Source organism: Bison bison, unplaced genomic scaffold (genome assembly GCF_000754665.1).
Source record: "Bison bison bison isolate TAMUID 2011002044 unplaced genomic scaffold, Bison_UMD1.0 scf7180017864299, whole genome shotgun sequence".
NCBI lineage: Eukaryota > Metazoa > Chordata > Mammalia > Artiodactyla > Bovidae > Bison > Bison bison.
In genome coordinates this window covers 4,754,682-4,773,358 of record NW_011494871.1, presented here as the reverse complement: position 1 = coordinate 4,773,358, position 18,677 = coordinate 4,754,682, and the positions used below count along the sequence as shown (strand labels likewise).

At 38.0% G+C, this 18,677-nt stretch overlaps 1 protein-coding gene across 10 annotated transcripts in view; it reads right to left on the bottom strand.

Annotated features, from left to right (window-relative positions):
* Nucleotides 1-18,677, bottom strand: part of PAN3 (PAN3 poly(A) specific ribonuclease subunit) — a 122,030-nt gene that overhangs the window by 6,156 nt on the left and 97,197 nt on the right. For 9 of the 10 annotated variants that reach the window (XM_010851224.1, XM_010851222.1, XM_010851223.1 and 6 more), the window contains 7 exons: nt 18,009-18,125; nt 17,820-17,921; nt 14,259-14,424; nt 12,763-12,853; nt 8,173-8,312; nt 5,548-5,677; nt 4,801-4,865 (listed from right to left, as the gene is read on the bottom strand). In XM_010851224.1, the coding sequence (XP_010849526.1) occupies nt 4,801-4,865; nt 5,548-5,677; nt 8,173-8,312; nt 12,763-12,853; nt 14,259-14,424; nt 17,820-17,921; nt 18,009-18,125 (811 nt within the window). Of the gene's footprint in view, nt 1-4,800; nt 4,866-5,547; nt 5,678-7,272; nt 7,358-8,172; nt 8,313-12,762; nt 12,854-14,258; nt 14,425-17,819; nt 17,922-18,008; nt 18,126-18,677 lie in introns of those variants that run through there. The other variant, XM_010851230.1, reaches the window with a different exon arrangement.

Here is an 18,677-nt window from a genome sequence, read left to right as displayed (position 1 = left end):
GTATAGACCAGAAACAAGAATTCACCTGGGAAGCCAAGGAAGGCTTTCCAGAGAGGGAATGGGTGCTCTCCCCAAGGAAGCATGCCTCCTGGTCAGAGGCCTCAGTATGTGCAAGGGATAGAGAAAGGAGCACCTAAACAAGAAAAGACAAGTGAGGCTGGATGGCGCTGGGGGAGAAAAGAGGATCAGAGTGCAGGACCTGAGTGAGGACAAGGAGGGGTACAAGAAAAGACAGGCAGACAGCACAAGAGGCAAGGAGGAAACTAAAAGGGAAAAAAGGCAGATCTGAAGCAAGGATGAAAAGGGAGAGGTCAGGCCATGCAGCCTCAGATCACATGTAAAAATGAGGTCTGCATTCTGAGAACAAAGAGGGAAGCCCCCAGAGTCATGTGTCTGCTTTATTAAGATTACTCCAGGGTTTTTCAATTAAAAGCTGATTAAACACACCCATTTATCTCTGTTCCTTTTCAAAATCCCAGCCAACTGACAGTGTCTAAAAAAGTGTATAGACAGACAAGGACAAAGGGATCAGAAACAATAGGAGACAAAAAATAGTCACAAAAATTAAAAAGGTGAAAAGCAGACAGGTAAGCAGCATGACTTAGCAGATCCGAAAAAACCAACCAAACAAACAAACAAAAAAAACTGAGCTCTAATGCTTTGTGGGGTGCTTGAAGGTGAAGTCATTAGTGGGATTTCCTGTGAGATACTTCAGGGGACAAAATAAAAGTTAAATAAAAAATTTAAAAACCCACTGAGTAAAAATCTATAATTGACAGCCTCAGAGAAAAATGAATTAAATGCTGTAAGACAGAAATATTCAGAAAGCAGAAAGTTGTTGGAAATTTAAAATATCGCAGAAATTCAAAAAATTTAAAGGATTAGGGGAAAAACTCTTTTAGACCAAGTAAGTTGAGATTATTGCCTAGAAAGTACAAATTTAAAGCATTAGGAAAAAACGCTTTAACTTCAGACAAAATAAGTTGAGATTTTTGGCTACAAAGCACAACACTAAGACACAATATGGAAAACAGAAGAGAATATTAGAAAATCAATTGCAAAGGTCTAACATCTAAGCAGCGTGAATGCCAGAAAGAGGTCTGCAAAGAAACAGTAAGACAACTTCCAAGAACTAAAAGATATAAATTCCCAAGGTTAAAAGGCCCATCTGTTGATTCATCAGAATGAATCAAAAACTCACCACCACAGCACATCATTGTGAATTTCTGCACATCAATGATTTAAAAAAAGAGCGGGGGGTTGTCCTAAAAGCACAGGGATGAAGAAAAACTTGGAAAGAAAATGGCTTTGAGTCTGTCTATAAGTTAAAAGACAATAAATGGAGCAGTGCTTCAAATTCTGAAAGAAACTATCATTACTATTACTGAACTATGCATTAGAGGTACTAACACAGTCACTCAAGAGACATCAAAAGTACAGAAATGAGAAGGGAGGAAATACGACTATCATTATATGAAGACACGACTGAGAAACCCAGAAGAATCTACTGAAAAACTACCCAAACACTAGAAGTCCCATGCTACAAAATTGATAGAAATCAATCGTTTTCATATATACTGGATAACAAAGAATCTAAGAAGACAAAATGGAGGAAATTCCCATTGATAACAGCAACAAGAAAAAACACCTAAGAATAAACTTAGTGTATTGTAACTAAATGAAGAACATCGTAAACTCTGAAGGATACTAAAGCAGACATCAGCAAATACAGTGACATGCCATTATCCTGGTGAAGGTAACTCCACATCTAAAAAACACAACTGCTCCTTAAGCTTACTAATAAATTTAATAAAAGAGATAAGAAAGAGCTAACACTAGTAGATTTTAAATGTCACTCATTAACATAGTGTGAAAGAGCTGCTGCCTTAATAAACCAGTGGGAAAAGCTAGACTATGCAATAAATAGCTTTTGGACCTCTGTGGGTGGTGGGGGTGGTGGTGAATTCACACCTTACATCCTATATAAATTCCAAATATATAAAAAATTTTAATATGAAAAAAAATGAAACCTTCAGTATTCTAGAAAATTCTTGATGATCCCTTCATAAGATCTTAAGAGTAGAAATGCTAACTTTCTGACCGTGACTCAAAATCCAGAAGCAAAAAGTAAATTTGGTCAATTCGACTACTATAAAAATGTCTGTATTGGAAAAAACTGAGCAGAGTCAAAAGAAAGATGACAAACTTAAAAGAAAGGATCACAAAGGTCAGATCCCTCTGGCTCCTACACAGCAAAAAGACAAAGTGCAGCTGGAAATAAAGATGCGCAAAGGATTAGACAGACAGAAAAGGAAACAGAATTGAATCAGAAAGACAGGCAACGTGCTCATTGTGAGTAAATACCAAAAAACCTGTACTGAGATTCCATTTTTCATCTATCAGGTTATCAAAAACCCAGAAGTTCGCAAAAAGTATTGCTAGTGAAAGACTCTCACGCACTGTACACTGGCAAATCCTTCTAACAGCTGCCAAATTCCAGTCACAAATTCCAGCAGGTACTGACTTCATAATCAGAGTTGGACCTATACTTGTACACACACAAAATTAAGTATGCTTAAGTCAGTCCCTGCAGAACTGCTTACACTAGCAAAAAGGCTAAGAACAACTCAAAAGGCCATTGATAAGGAACTGGAGAGACAAATTACAGAGCACCCACATGATGGACTATTACACGGCCACTGACCATGGCTCTGTGGTTAAGACAGCACAGACTCTGGAACCACATGTTGTCTGGACTCGAGTCCTGACTTTATGCGTGACCCCAGAGGCTTTTAACCTATGCTTCAATTTCTCTATTAACAGGGAATACTGAAGTATCTGCACTACGGGCTGTTACTAGGATTCAGTTAGGTCATGTTTGTTAACTACTGAGAAGACTGCTGTGCGTACACTAAACATTATCTGTACAAAGATTTCCAAAACACACTGTTATGAGAAAACACACTGTCGTGCAATATACAGACCCCTGTACGTAACTTACAGTTTGTACATATTTTAAAGTAGAGGGGTGATAAGAATATACAGTTGTTAACTCAGGGAACATGTACAAGAGACTAATAAAGGCTGGTAGGAGGAGTGGAGAGACTGGGGGTGTCACGTATGAAAGGTTTTTCACTGCAAACCTTTTCTACTTTTAAAGAAACTGGTCCATACGCACTATACTCAAAAGATTCCATTAATAAAAAGAATTTTCTGAGGGCATATACCCAATCGTATTATCAATAAAGTATGAAAGCAGAATAAAGATATTTTTAGACTTCCAAACACTGGGGAAAACTCCCCTTTCTCAGGAAGCTACAGAAGGATGTGATTTATTAAAGCAGAAGAGTAAACCAATGCAAAAAGCAAGAAACAGGGTGTGCAACACAGAGAGGGGACAACAAGAGGGAGAGCTCCCAGGGCAAGAGTGCAGGGAAGCCCGGGGTCTCAGCTGAGGGCGTGAGCAGGCTGGAAGGCAACCAGCCACGAGCGGGGCAGAGGGCAGAGGCCCTGGGGTAATTTTTCTAATGCGGAGGAAAAAGGGAACTGAGAGGTTATTACTCATTTGAGGCCATATGGAAGAATGTTTTATATCCGGCCGGGAGTTTAGAATGAACTGGTGGTAAATATTTTTCACTTGCTTATTTTTCTACATAAGACAAGTATTCACACCAGGAAAACAAAAAACAAAATACAAAACAAAGGAAATGTAGTCATGATTTACTGTGTGGTGAAGCTACAAACAGTATTTACCTTGCTCTAATAATGTCAACACTGAATACTCATCTCAAAATTCAGGGGTTAAGTGGTACAGTGTGTGTATGTGTCTTTAGTTAAAGGAAGGGTGTACGAGAAATACAGCCTCACCTGCCACAGGACAGTCATTAGCTGAGCTATATACACTGAAGAAAAACTGAAACACTGAAGAAAAATCAAGAAACAGCACTTAAGCACATATTTTTAAATAAAGAGATAAATGCCAGAAGAAGCAATTAAAAACTTTTAAAATGGTTCAACATATGACCACATTTTATTTAGAAAAATCGCTAGGGAAAATGCTAACTGAATCTTTTAACTCTGAAGAAAGGTATGTGAATTTAAATTTTGTCATCAAAAAAACTCCCTCAAGCAATGGTATTTATCTACCACCTATCTCTATGAACAGCAGTTAACAATCCTGAAGGGTAACTTCTACCACAGTCACCACAGCTACTGTTTCACCTTGTCTTTGGGACAGGTATGAAGCATAAACATCAACCTTGCTTCTTTGTTGAACATATAAATAACTTTAACTCACAAACAAGGCAGAACTAAACAAATGTAAGATGGTGATGCCTCCTTTCCAGTGTCACTCATGTGACAGCTGTAACAATGCACTTTAATAGAAGATAAGAGGCATGAAACCATCAGAAATATCAAAAAGATCCAATCTGACCATGGTAAAAGGAACAGGCTTCAAAAAGCAGAGAGGCAGTACTGACAGGCAGAAAATGTTCCTTTATAGGCAAACCACAACAGAGGTTTTTAACACAGTGTAGTGTGTGTGTGTGTGTGTGTGTGTGTGTGTCTCTCTCTCTCTCTCTCTCTCTGTGTGCATGTGTAATCCCTAAGGACAACCACAACCAGGGCTGTGGTTAAAAACACCACCCTAATGGCTAACAACAGGCTTAAAAGGTCACTTCACATGAGAATTCTTCTCTTTTCCCAAACAAAATCAGTAACAATAAGGTATACTCATTCTGGTTATGCAAAACAGTGCCCTTGATTGAAAACATGATGTAAAATACTGTAAATCCTTACTCCGGCCTCTCATTGATTGTTCCCAATTTTGCTAGAAGCCTAAACAGTCTTCCATTTTGAACCTCCTATAAAACATTTTAAAAAGAGAGAGAATATTAATGTTCCAGCTAACTGAATATAAAAGCAAAAGTTTATAAAACTGGTATCCTGTACCAATATTTGCTTTAAACCATAAACCCTAATATCCCCACCTTTTGGTTACACTTTTGAATATAACATGTTCTTTTTACATACTGTAATACTCAAGAAGATTATGCAATTGTCCCTTTTATTGGATTATAGTTTTTGTGTTACTTTCAGTGTATAGCAAAGTGATTCAGTTACACATATACATGTATTCCTTCTTTTTTCAGATTTTCCTCATATAGGTTATCACAGACGAGTTTCCTGTGCTATACAGTAGGACCCTGTTGGTTATCTGTCTTATATACAGTAGGGTGGATGTAGTAATCACAAGCCTGTGATGTATTCTTCCCCCACTGTAGCTGTCTACTACTAAGACTGCATATTAAAAAAAAAAAAAATCAAGATTGTATCTCAAGACTGTAGCAAAACCATGAACGAAAAAAAATAAGACAAATGCCCAGAGGACCTGAGAAATCAAAATACTGAACACTAAGTTTGGACAAAAATATCTGCAGTCTTAGCCAGCTGCGTACTATATCCAGCACAGTAATTACTCTGTTTTACATCTACTGATACACACAGATGCAGGTGCGTACACACTCCTTTAACTACACACTTTACCTTTGCAAGGTCTTCCTCTATGACATCATTTCTCATTTGAGCAGCATCCAATTGAGTATAAAATCGAGCACCAATCATGGGCATGATGTCATTTACACTTCGCATCCTGTTTTGGTCAGTCAACAAATATCTAACCAAAATAGAGAAGGATCACTTGAATGCCAAACACGCAGTTTACAGAACAACACAACCCACAAGCACACAGGGACTGCTGCCACCAGCATGTTAGTGTGCGCAATTTCAAATTTTTTTTTCATGCAAGTCGAGTTCATTTTTAAAGCTTAATGATTGTATTTCTTTTCTCTGGAAAACTTTAAGAGCCAATGGAAAAAACTGTAAAAACGTCTCTTTCTCTCAATCTTTTACTACTATGAAAATGAGAAAGGAAAGCTGGGTATAGAGTTACACTTACCATATTTCCATTCTCAAACCCTTCTTTACAATAGTGGGAGATGAAAAGATCCAAAGGTTTTGGGAGGGGTGGTTGTAGGTGGGGAAATTTTTCCATTGGTCTTCAAAAATAGTTTTTAAACTAAAACTCAGACTTTTATTTTGGTAAGGGAAACAAGCTTCAGTGTTTTAGGAAGCTGTCTCCTGCTCTGTGACTTCATTTACCAGCTGTCATGGTATTTTTATTTCTGAGAAATCTCCATGCACTAACACACATCAGGAAAAAGAACAGTTTCTTCTATCATCATAACTAAGGCAGAAAAATACTACACGTCTCAAACGGCTACCTGTCAGAACACAATGATTATTGATCATTTAGTTTTAGTATTCTGACAGGTCAACCGTGTCCTAACCATTCCTAACAAAGCAGCTTCTAACTCTTCTGTGCTCTGCTTATAATTATACCTATTTTCTCCATAGGACTTATCTCTGTCCTGCAAACATGTTACTTGTTGATGAGTTTATTAACTCCTCCCCAGTATAATGGGGGAAGCTCCAGAAGATGGGGGATTCTGCTCATCTTATATAAAGTAGCTTCAGCATCTGACACAGAGTTAGGCATTCTTTTGTTGAATAAATGAACAGTTATAAATTCATGTGGACAATCTACGTCTTAGCCATTCATCTGTAATTACTGACATTTATATCTAACTACTCACACTTAAAGTTATTGTAAGCTATGTCACTTTGGCAAGTTATTTTATATCTCCCAGCCTCAGTTTTGACATCTTTAAAATGGAGCTAGTTATGGTACCTAATTTAAAGGGTTATTGGGAGAATTAGGTGAATTAATTCATAATTCACATCAATCAGCTCAAAAGTACATGATACATAGTTTACTGCTCTGTAAATTTTGATTACTGATTAGTATGAAAGTATGACTTTCTTGTTTATTCATTTTTTATTAAGGAAAATTTCAAACATTTATAGAAGGAGAGAGAAGAGTATGATGAATCTTCATGTACCCATTACCCAGTTTCAGTAATTATTAACTTATGGCCAATTTATTACACTTATATCCTTTACTCTCACTTTTATAAAAAGGGAAAATTATAACTTGAGATTACTTAAAACACCCTAGGTGTTGCAAGCTATGGCTAGAAATCACTGCTGTGATAGTATATGAAACAAATATTTTTATTTAAGAGAAATCATCTTAGTTGATCATCAAAGGAACCAGGTAACCACTGGCTCCAGTGCTCTGTCACAAGCAGGACACTTAGGCCAGTGTAACAAAGCACAGGTGGGCAGCCCCATCCTCCGTCCCTCAGTTCCATACCACAGGGCTAGTCCAAAAAGAAACTGGATCATCCAGGGTTACACAGAAAGATCAGAAGGAACAGCTGGAAGCTAAAAGAGACTGAAAAGGATCAATAAGCTCTAATTGCTTCTAGAACATCATAGAAAAAAAATTTCAAAGGAGACTTTCTAGCATCTATTCTCCTGAATCATTTAAAATAAGAGTTCTGGTTGTCCCCCCTCCAGAATCCCCGATGTCAGACGCATCTTATAGACCATCGTGACAGCAGTCCACAGTGGACTGGGCTTCTCTTAAGCCCCAGTCATTTTAGACTTACAATCAAGGATTTCCTGGAGTATAAAGACACTGGGGGAGAAGCACAGGGACCCTGACACACATACTCTCTGAAACAGGGGTGTGGGCCACACACCACACAACTGGGCTGCAGATGGGGTTATTTCTGACAGTTCTTACAAAGATACTGACCACTCTGGAGAGTAGCACTGTCTAATGGACTTTCTGAGATGATGCAAATGTTCCATGTCCACACTGTCCACTATATGAGCCAGAAGGTACATGCAGCTTCTAAGCTCTTAAGATGTACATGGTGCTACTGAGGAACTGAATCGTTTCAATTTTATTTAACTGTAATTCATTTAAATGTAAAAGGTCATATGTAGCTCGCAGATACCAATGCAGCTCTAGGGGGTCTACCCTTTGGCCAAATGTTTAAAACATCAATAACTAATTTAAACACACTGGTTTATGAACTTATTTCAAGAAATACATACTTAGCAATAAAAATAAATTAAAAATTGTTTAATTATGTTTTGCCTGATTTTAAATAGTGGAAACTAAAAATCAATAGAATCACTGTTAAAAGACTCTCATGAAAAATCTGTCTTATCTCATAAGATCATTATATTAAAACTTACAAAATCAGATTCTTCAGGTCAGAGGAGTAGTTGATTGTCACCAGTTCCATGGCTTTCTGTAAATTCTCTCGCTGAATTCCTGCCAAAGAGTTGCAAGCCAAAGCCAACACAACTTTTCCTAATGATATCAGATCTGCTTGCTGACATGAAAGAATAAATATAACTTTTAATTTTTCTTTCATAGATACAAATTTAATACACTGACACTATTGCCTGCATGGAAAAAGCATCTTTACAAAGAAGCTGAAGAACTAGGTACATGGTTCCTAGATATTGGTGTTCATCAGAATTACCTGGGAGCTTCATTAAAAAGACTCTTTCTGAGCAGCTCCACCCCAGATTCTCAGTAGGTCTGGGAACAGGCCCAACATTTTTAAAGTACCTAGGTAATTCTAATGAAAGTAGTTCTAGGGGCTACTTTAAGAAACATTCAAAACAATTCATATGCCACCTACAGAACTGCTGCTTTACTGTCCTTTTTTTTCCCCTAAATGTTTATACTTAAATAAAGCTCATATTCTTACTATGGCAGGACATTTGAGGCTGGTTACCAAACAGCTGCTTCACAGTGATCATTACATTGACGACAGGCACTTTCTTCATTCTCCATGATGCACAAAAGTGAGAGTGTATTTGAAAAGGAAGTAATTCCCTTATTCCAAACACAATGTCCGCAATACCTGATTTCAGAGCACATTCTCTAGACATCAACAATGCTGCAAACCTCCATGACAGTCCATCTGCCCTTGTTTCCAAGCAGACAGGTTTTTACACTATAGTCGATCTCTGAGCTCTGTAACCACCTCACTTCCTACCTGTTTTGTTTCTTTGTTTTAAAGATTTCTCCCTTTGAGGCCTTTCTTCCAAAAGAATGTTTAAAAGACAGCTGACTGAATAATAATAACTCCTAGAAACAGAATGGTCACCTAAGTGGCCCTGCTTGGCAGGTTAACTATCAGTAATCATGTACCTCCAAGACAATGGAACAGTTTAGAGTTCAAGGAAATCATTTTAAGTAATTTCTACAGAAAATTCACATAAATCTTCACAATCTGAGATCTCATCTGAATTACTGGATACATGTTTATTTATGGAATAAATAAATATTCCATAGAGCTTTCAAACTTAGCTTTACAATAAAATTCACCTGAGAAGCTAAAAAAAAAAAGAAAATCACCCGGTGGCTATCCTTCCATCCTATTTTGGTGTTGTTAGTCTATAAGATCTACATATTGGTATTTTTCAAAACTTTGTAAGAGATTCAGATATGCAGCCAGGGTTGAGAGCCACTGGTTTTGTAAAAGTTTATAAATGGTGTTATTTGCAAATCAGGTTGAGTATTTCATGGCAATTGCTAGGAAACTTTAGGACTACATAGCTATCCTTAACAACATCCTTCCCAAAGAGTAAAAAATAAAAAGAAATCAAACTCAATGACTAAAATAACATTAAAAAGTTCAAATCTAGCATTGGTGAATCTGATACTCTGAACCTAAGATCCTATAATATAATCAGTGGAAAAATTAATTTTAAGACAACTCTGAATCAATCAGGAAGAGATGCCAAGGATTCATGTCAGAGAAACTGTGTAAAACTCCGTCAGTGGCCGAGTTCGGAGATCAGGCTGGGAAGGCAGGTGCCACAGGAAGGGGCATGAATGCTGTGGCATCGTCCTTGCTCTCTGGACCCACAGCCATGACTGAACTCAGGCAGGACTCCTCTCAGTCTCTCTCCAGATCAACAAAACATTCCAAGTTAGATAAAGGAAATCATAAACATGCTGATTGAGAGAAATCAGTACATGGAAAAGAAAACTGTAAAAGTCCACAAGTGCTTCAATTCAGTGTCATCAGCAAAGCAAACTTAAGCTTGTTATTGTTTATTAAGTATTTCAGCAGCATGTAGCAACACATAACATCCCCACCCTCAAACAGCAAAATCTTCAGTTTAGCTCCACCCTGAATCAATGCTATAACTAAATCTCCCCCCTAGAGGATCCCCTATTACAAGACAGGAAAACAGGAAAACAAAAGCACAAAATAGCTGAAGGACCATATGGGTTTAGGAAGTCAGTCCATCTGATTCTGAGTACATCTGCCACCTTTATGAAGCTGACTCAAGGTGGGAATACCCACCTAGAAATGAAGTATACACATCACATAATCCAGACTAAATCAGAACTGATTTTTTCAAATAAAAGAGGTTAATGAAGTCCTGCTGGACAGAGACACTGTAATGTCATTAAGCGCTCAGTAACTCTCCTTTCCTTATTCTCAGCTAAATAGTGTTCCATTTGTTATTTTTGCTTCTTACCTCCATCTGGCTTTTCCCCCCATTTGTTGAATTCTGGAGGCTTTCCCCCCAACTCATTTTCAGTTTCTTCCTGATTCTTGACTTCTTGATTTTTCTCTGATTCTATCTATGGCTCTACTTATGTCCATTTTACTGAAAGTCAGTCTCTATTCACGTGTCTGAAACAGACTATGAAAAATAGACTACAAGAAACAATACACTCCTTTCTCATGTACCCTCTTCTCTGTAAAATCATAACCCCCCCCCACTAGAAACTACCATTAATTCTCTCCTTTACCTTACTTATATAAGCTCTATGGAAAATCCATATATACACCCACTCCAAAAAAAAAGAAAGGAAACCTGATACAATCTTTGCCTTTGAAAAATAAAGGGAGGCTGACAATTGGTTGAAAGTAGCCCAAGTTTATGAATGGGGGCAGCTCCTAACCTACCAATCAGTTGGCCCAAATGCTTACTTTACAGTTGTTTGTTTTGAAACTCTGGAATTGTTTTTTCTTATGAAGTGTGGTTTTTCAAGGTAACTAACGATATAATCCAAAACACAAATAAAGGACATTCGAAAATAAATGGAAAACACCCCTGCTGTGATACTTACAGAAAAACAAAATCAAACTAGTCTTATCTTTCACTAGAAATTAAAAAGAAAAAGGAACTACTCAGAATAGAGAGGAGTGAAGAGGTACCATGAGGCTGCACATAAACAACACAACACCAGTTCTGTGGACAGAGGGTTTCCTAATACTTGCAATAGAGGCTGATGGCACTGATTCTAAATAATGTCTAATTTCTCTCCCAAAGTTTAGTATTATTTTCTTGAATATATAAAGATCACTAGTATTTTAACAGTCAATAATCAGTCACTTTCAGAAGCTCAAAGAATATGAAGGAAAACTTTCAGAGCCAATTAGTTAGGCACTAAGTGTAAGACAGATGATAAGCAGGAAAGTAGCTAAGAAAAACCAACCAGGATAAGAAAGAGGGAGCAAATTGCCCTCTGCAGAAGAAAGCTGCTAGCGGTGGGGGCTGGGTGAGGATTGGGGGACTGGAGGGTAGCCAGATTCTTCCACATAGAGCCCACTAGATGGCACTACCAACCAGAACAGCTTGGCAGCTGCTGGGGTAGGGGGGCCAGAGCAGAGGGGAAGGAAGCTATGAAGAGCCTGCAAACAACTGAACACGACAAGAGGAGTCGCTCTAAGTCTGGGTACCATGCTGTCCACTGTCCAGCAGCAAAGGAAGAGGTTTAAGCATGAACTAACCAGAATATCACACACTACTTACACTTTAATTCTCATCCTGGACTTTCCTTTTTGTTCTAAATTTGTCTCAATTTTAATAAAGCAAACTAAAATCTTTCAAAGATTTATTAAAGAAAAGAAAATGAAATGAGAAGGGCAATGGGAAGGTAAGGTATTTTCCTTGTTTCTCCATGTAAATAAGGGATTTTGCCTTACATCAAATCTCCCTAAGTTAATAAATGTTCAGAAACACCAAAAACTCCTTACATGAAAACAAACAAACAAATACTGTCTTAAAATGACAACTGCACATCCTCCAAAAAATATGAATACAAACAGAATGACATGAAATACTGACTTTAAATAGCTATATCACTTGCACAGAGTAAAAAGGCAAAAGCAGTCACACTGCAAGCTCCTTGCAGAGGTGGATTCTTACCTATGCCTTTCATTAATCAAGAAGTATGAATGAAATAGCTAAGAACACAATGCAACCTCAGTCCACAATATTACGATAAAGTCAGACTATAACTGAATTCTACTAATGTACAAGAAGTGAGTGATAGGTTTTGATTAAGGAAAAGAAAATGAATCCTTTAGAAAATAGCTATACAACACCTTTCCTTTGAAAATAAAAGTTTTGGAGTGACAGTGGGACAACTGTAAAAGTAAATACAACAGGTGTGATTTTAACATACTAAAAGTGAAAACTAAGTAAAATGTCATATACTGTATTTCATTCAGCTAGTTAGGGCTCTAATCTATGCTGAGGAGAAATTTCCTAGTCATATAAATGTATTGTCATTTGAACAACTAGTCTCTGACACTGTCACTAATTCTGTATATTACAACTTCTAAGGGCGCTACACTGAACACACCATAGTGATTAAGAAATGCACGTTCCAAGTCTGCATAGAGACCACCCCCAGAATAAACTGAAATCTACATTTAAAACTCTGAAATGCTTTTAAAATAAAAAAATTTATCTTAAAAAAATTCAAGCCATAAGTTATTAAATATGTTAATTCTTACTCACCTGGTATTGAGCCATTAATGCCAATGGATTATTATTCTGACTGTTATCAAATGTTAAAACATCAAAAACTCCAACACAATTTACTCGCAACCTTTAAAGATCAGAAAATTTAGAGAGAATAATTAAAATGAGACTTTTGAAAACTTACATACTAGTGGAAACTGAACATTTCTTATGATACTGGGAAGGATCTCAGCATCCTGGCCAGTCCCTCAACCTGCCCTACCCCCATGTAACCCCTGCCAGTCACCACGTTAGAGATAACGTCACAGACTTCAAGTGACAGGCCTTTGGTTGTGAAAGCCAGGAATGGATAAAGCCAGGACTGCAACTTGCACTTTTTGAGTACCAGGTCACTGCTTCTTTTCCCAAAACCTAGCTGCTTCTTTACTAGTTACACGTGAAAAGAGAACCAGTTAGCTTCTTAACAGGTGATGAAGATATGCTAGGCACGTTCAAAGTATTTTACATGTATTAATTAATTTGGTCCTCTCAATAATCTTATGAGGCAGGTACCTTACAAATATGGAAAATGGAGATAACAATAGCACCTGTCTCATAGACTGCTGAACACACAAGTAACTTGCTGTTAGTTAAGTAACCAGCAGAGCCAGGACATGAAACCAGGTAACCTGGTACTAAGACCTTGAGCTCCTGATGCTATGCTGCCCAAGATAAGTCTCAAAATTTCAACAACTCAAATCAAACACTGATAAAGTTAAGGTCTCTGTAAAATCACTGATTCTCAAAGCATGAAACCCAATCAGCAGCAACAGCATCAATCGCCTGCTAGTTAGAAATGCAAACTCCCAGGCCTCGCTCCAGACTTCATGAATGGGAACTCTGGGGGTGTAGCCCAACAGGCTGTGCTGAATAAGCCTCTCGAGATTATGGGGACTCATGTCAAAATCTGAGACTGACAGTTCTACATATGAAACTTGTACTGACACTGCCTGATATACCCACCAACCCTAACCATACACAGAGAAGGCAGTGGCACTCCACTCCAGTACTCTTGCCTGGTAGAGAGTACTCCTCCCTGGATGGAGGAGCCTGGTAGGCTGCAGTCCATGGGGTCACTAAGAGTTGGACACGACTGAGCGACTTCATTTTCACTTTTCACTTTCATGCACTGGAGAAGGAAATGGCAACCCACTCCAGTGTTCTTGCCTGGAGAATCCCAGGGATGGGGGAGCCTGGTGGGCTGCCTTCTATGCACTCGCACAGAGTTGGACACCACTGAAGTGACTTAGCAGCAGCTAACCATACATACCTCCCAAACCCCTACAAGATCCTGGTTAATAACAAGGCATTTTATTACAAACTCAGCATGTAAAAAAAAAAACAAAAAACTTACAAATGAACTCAAAGTCACAGTAGTTCTTCTGGATGGAATATATGAAAAGGCAGAATTACAACAAATCGTCATGCTATGTTTACTAAGCTGTTACAGGTTAGATGATTGATAAAGAAGCCAGAGTTCAAAACGCCAGTACCTTGTTTTGCCAGTTATCAGAATCTTTGTTGGGTCCATAACGCGACATGCCAAACCTGCTGTATGAATGGTACGCAGTGCAGAACTCAGCTGGACAATATATGCCCAAATAAGAGATTCTGGCAACAATCCAGCATGCTGTCTGGGCAACGGGCCATCATGTTGACCTATAAACACACAAAAAATGGCACCTTCATGTAATTAACTAAAAGACTAAAACATGCAAATCAAAAAGAATTCAAGAAACAAACCCAGATTTTCTTATGTATGATATTACACCTCAGTACTCTACTGCCAGCAGTAGCAGCGCTCTCACTGAGCTTCTCTTTTCTGTGACCACTATAATTATTGCACAACAGACAAAAATTATTAAAGTAAGAACTTCTTCTTAATTGTGAACCAAGTTCTAATTAAAAACAGGAACCGAAGGGATTATTTTTCTTAAACTGTGGTTAAACCTTGTCTCTATTACTGCTCAGGTGTGTGGGAACTATTCTTTCCATGGCTTGAGGGAAACAAAAGTCGCCACCAACATCTCTGTGGAGTGTTTTCTTATTGTCCTTACGCTGCCCAGCCTCTACTATTACAACCACATCCAATTAACAGAAAACATAAATGTAAAATACTGAACGTCACTTATGCCACTTATGGGTAGTAATGCTGAAACATAAAAATAATCCAGTCTACCATGAAAAGTAATCCTTTTGATTCTATCAACCTTGTAAGGGCTTCTTGATACAATTGTCTGGGTCACTGTTAATCAAGAGAAAAGGGGCCTCATAAATGTAATCTAGATTCTGTAGTTATTTCAGGGAACATGACCTTATAAATCCAAGTATTCAAATGGTTGTAAACAAACTTTTTCTGAATCAGTTACAAAAACAACAAAGTTAAATGGTTAACTGTGATGCTAATAAACAGCTCTTATGTCCTGAGACAAAATTTCCAGGGAAGAACACAATACAAAATTCAAAAACTGCTAGCCCTCAGATTTAGACAGAATTGAAGATAATACCATCTGGAAAACCATGTTAAATGACTCAAAAAGTAGCTCTAGTAATATATGTCAAGACAATGTCAAAGACAACCAGGAAGCAGTTAAATAAAGCTATTTACTAAGTGTGGTTTTTTGGGTTCCAAAATCACTGCAGATGGTGATTGCAGCCATGAAATTAAAAGACGTTTACTCCTTGGAAGGAAAAGTTATGACCAACCTAGATAGCATATTAAAAAGCAGAAACATTACTTTGTCAACAAAGGTCCATCTAGTCACAGCTATGGTTTTTCCAGTAATCATGTATGGATGTAAGAGTTGGACTATAAAGAAGGCTGAGCACCAAAGAAATGATGCTTTTGAACTGTGGTGTTGCAGAGACTCTTGAGAGTCCCTTGGACTGCAAGGAGATCCAACCAGTCCATCCTAAACGAGATCAGTCCTGGGTGTTCACTGGAAGGACTGATGTTGAAGCTGAAACTCCAATACTTTGGCTACCTGATGCGAAGAGCTGACTCAGCGGAAAAGACCCTGATGCTGGGAAAGATTGAGGGCAGGAGGAGAAGGGGACAACAGAGGATGAGATGGTTGGATGGCATCACCGACTCAATGGACATGGGTTTGGGTAGACTCTGGGAGTTGGTGATGGACAGGGAGGCCTGGTGTGCTGTGGTTCATGGAATCGCAAAGAGTCAGATACGACTGAGCAACTGAACTGAACTGAATAGGGGAAAAAATATTTGTAGCAAATACACTGCATACTTTATGCCAGATTCAATCTAGTTACTTTACCCACATTATATCATTTTAAACCTTTTACCACAATCCCTATAAGGTATGCTATTATTATTCCCACTCTCTTATTAGTATTACTAATCTCTTTTAACATGCTATCTTTTGTTTTAAATTAACAAATTACATAGTATAAGAAAGCATTATACTTCCATCTATGTCTCTACAAGTTTATACAAACATTGGCTCTTTTTTCCTTCATTTTCAATATTCATACTGGGAAAACAGAGAGTATAAATTGCTATAAATTAAAGTATATATGGTACATTTAAAGGAGTTAATACCATCAAACAATACTTTCAAATACTAGAAAATGAACTGATTTCTAAGAAAATGTAAACATACCAAATAATCAAACACCAAAAGCAGAATTAAGATTAAAAAAAAGAAAAAACTAAAAAGGAGTGCTATAAATCAGTGGTTCTCAACAGGGGTCAATTTTGCCACCTCAGAGACATTTGGCAGTGTCTGAAGATATTTTTGGTGTCACAAAGGGAGGAGGGGGTTGCTACTGGTATCTAGCGGGTACACGGTAGGGATGCTGCTAAACACTCAGCAAGGCAGAGAATGTCCCTACAAAAATAATTAATCCAGCCCCAAATGTCAACAGTGCTGAGGCTGAGAAACCCAGCTATAAATTAAAGCCAACAGTCATTTCACAGCTGTTGTTACTAAAATAAACGAACAACTACAGCTATATTTCTCTATAGGAAAAGTTATACCACATCCCTTTCAACAAAATTATGTGTGTGCTACAGATGACATGGCAAAAGGAAAAAAATGACCACACTCTGAGACCAGATTTTTAATGCAAAACAGCCCTGTAACCACAGCTTGCTTCTTTCAACTGTCAGAAAGCAAAGTTACAAGCAAACAGAAATAATATATTTTATCTATAATGCCAGGCAGACTCCATTCTTCTCTCTCCTTGCTTTCTCTCGGGATACATTCAGGAAAATCTTTAACAAAAACCTCAGCATAAAGGGTAACACTTTCCTGCCCCCAAACAAGAAAATGATACATACATTTTTCTTCCCCCAAAACAAACTAATTAATAGACATCGCAAAATGAATTTACTTTAACTCTGAAATGATTTACCCTTCAATAAGCATTTGTTAGAATGTAATTACAATGTTTTAGTTCTTTGCAATATATGAACAATAAAACAATTCTTTAAATACTAAACAAAGAAAATAGTCCCCATTTAAGTAAAAGTTACCTGAAAATTTATTTTGAAGTCCCTTTAGTAACACAGAATCCTACCTTAAAGCAAAATATTTGTTCAGGGAAATAATTACATAAATAACAGAGAGTCACACTGGACTATGTAAGAGAGACAAAACAAACCAAAACAAAAAACCAAGACAAGAAAGAAATGCCAAGAGACTCATAATGATGATGCTTTGGGTGGTGAAGTTACAGCAATTATTTTTCAATTTAATGCATTTTCCAAACCATTTTACTCAGAAAGCATTACATTTTTTAAAGAAAAAACAAGAGGAAAAAAACTTTTATCATATTCTCAGCTACTTACATTTCAGATATTTACATCAGTCTTTCGTAACCCATCTTCATCTCCATCTACAGGTAACACATTATTTCCTAACTTGTTACACACTGACTCCATTTCTTTAAAGTATTTCTTTTTAAAATGCAATATGGTCTTTAAACTGAATGATTATAGGGCTAAACTTACAAGTACTTTAAAACACAAAAGTACTCTTTCACAGAGCAAAGGCTTTGTCAAACCCAGCTTTCTTGCATCGTCTCCTTACCCCACTTTCTCTTTGTGAAATAGGCATCCGCGTTGGGGTCATTGAAGTGTCTGCTCATCATGGTCTCTCCTCCAGCATGGAAATCATATGCAAACACAAGAGCTTGAAATAAAACACAAATGCTCATTACTGTAACCTGGCTTCCAACAATGAAGCCCACCAGCAGAGAGACAATTACAAGTCACTCACAAGGCTCTGAGAAAGCTTTAGTGGTAAACACTTCACGCAAGGTTACAATATTTGAGTGCTGAATTTTTTTCCACATATCGACTAATACCATGCACTTTGTGTTAACAAGACGGAAACCTGAAAAAGAGAACATTTTCTGCTTAACAGGAAATGACATCTCCCCCGTATTTCCCCAAAACGTGCCAAAAGAGCCATGTTATACATCCCTTGTTGTTGTTTAGTTGCTAAATCGTGTCCAACTCTTTTGGGACCCCATGGACTACAGCCAATCAGGCTCCTCTGTCCATTGAATTCTCCCAGCAAGACTGCTGGAATGGGTTGCCATTTCCTTCTCCAGAGGATCTTTCCAACCCAAGGATCAAACCCAAGCCTCCTGCACTGACAGGCAGATTCTTTACCACTGAGCCACCTGGGAAGCCCAATATATCCCTTGCTGCTGCAGCTGCTGCTAAGTCGCTTCAGTCGTGTCCAACTCTGTGCAACCCCATAGACAGCAGCCCACCAGGCTCCCTGTCCCTGGGATTCTCCAGGCAAGAACACTGGAGTGGGCTGCCATTTCCTTCTCCAATGCAGGAAAGTGAAAAGTGAAAGTGAAGTCACTCAGTCGTGTCCGACTCTTAGCGACCCCATGGACTGCAGCCTTCCAGGCTCCTCCATCCATGGGATTTG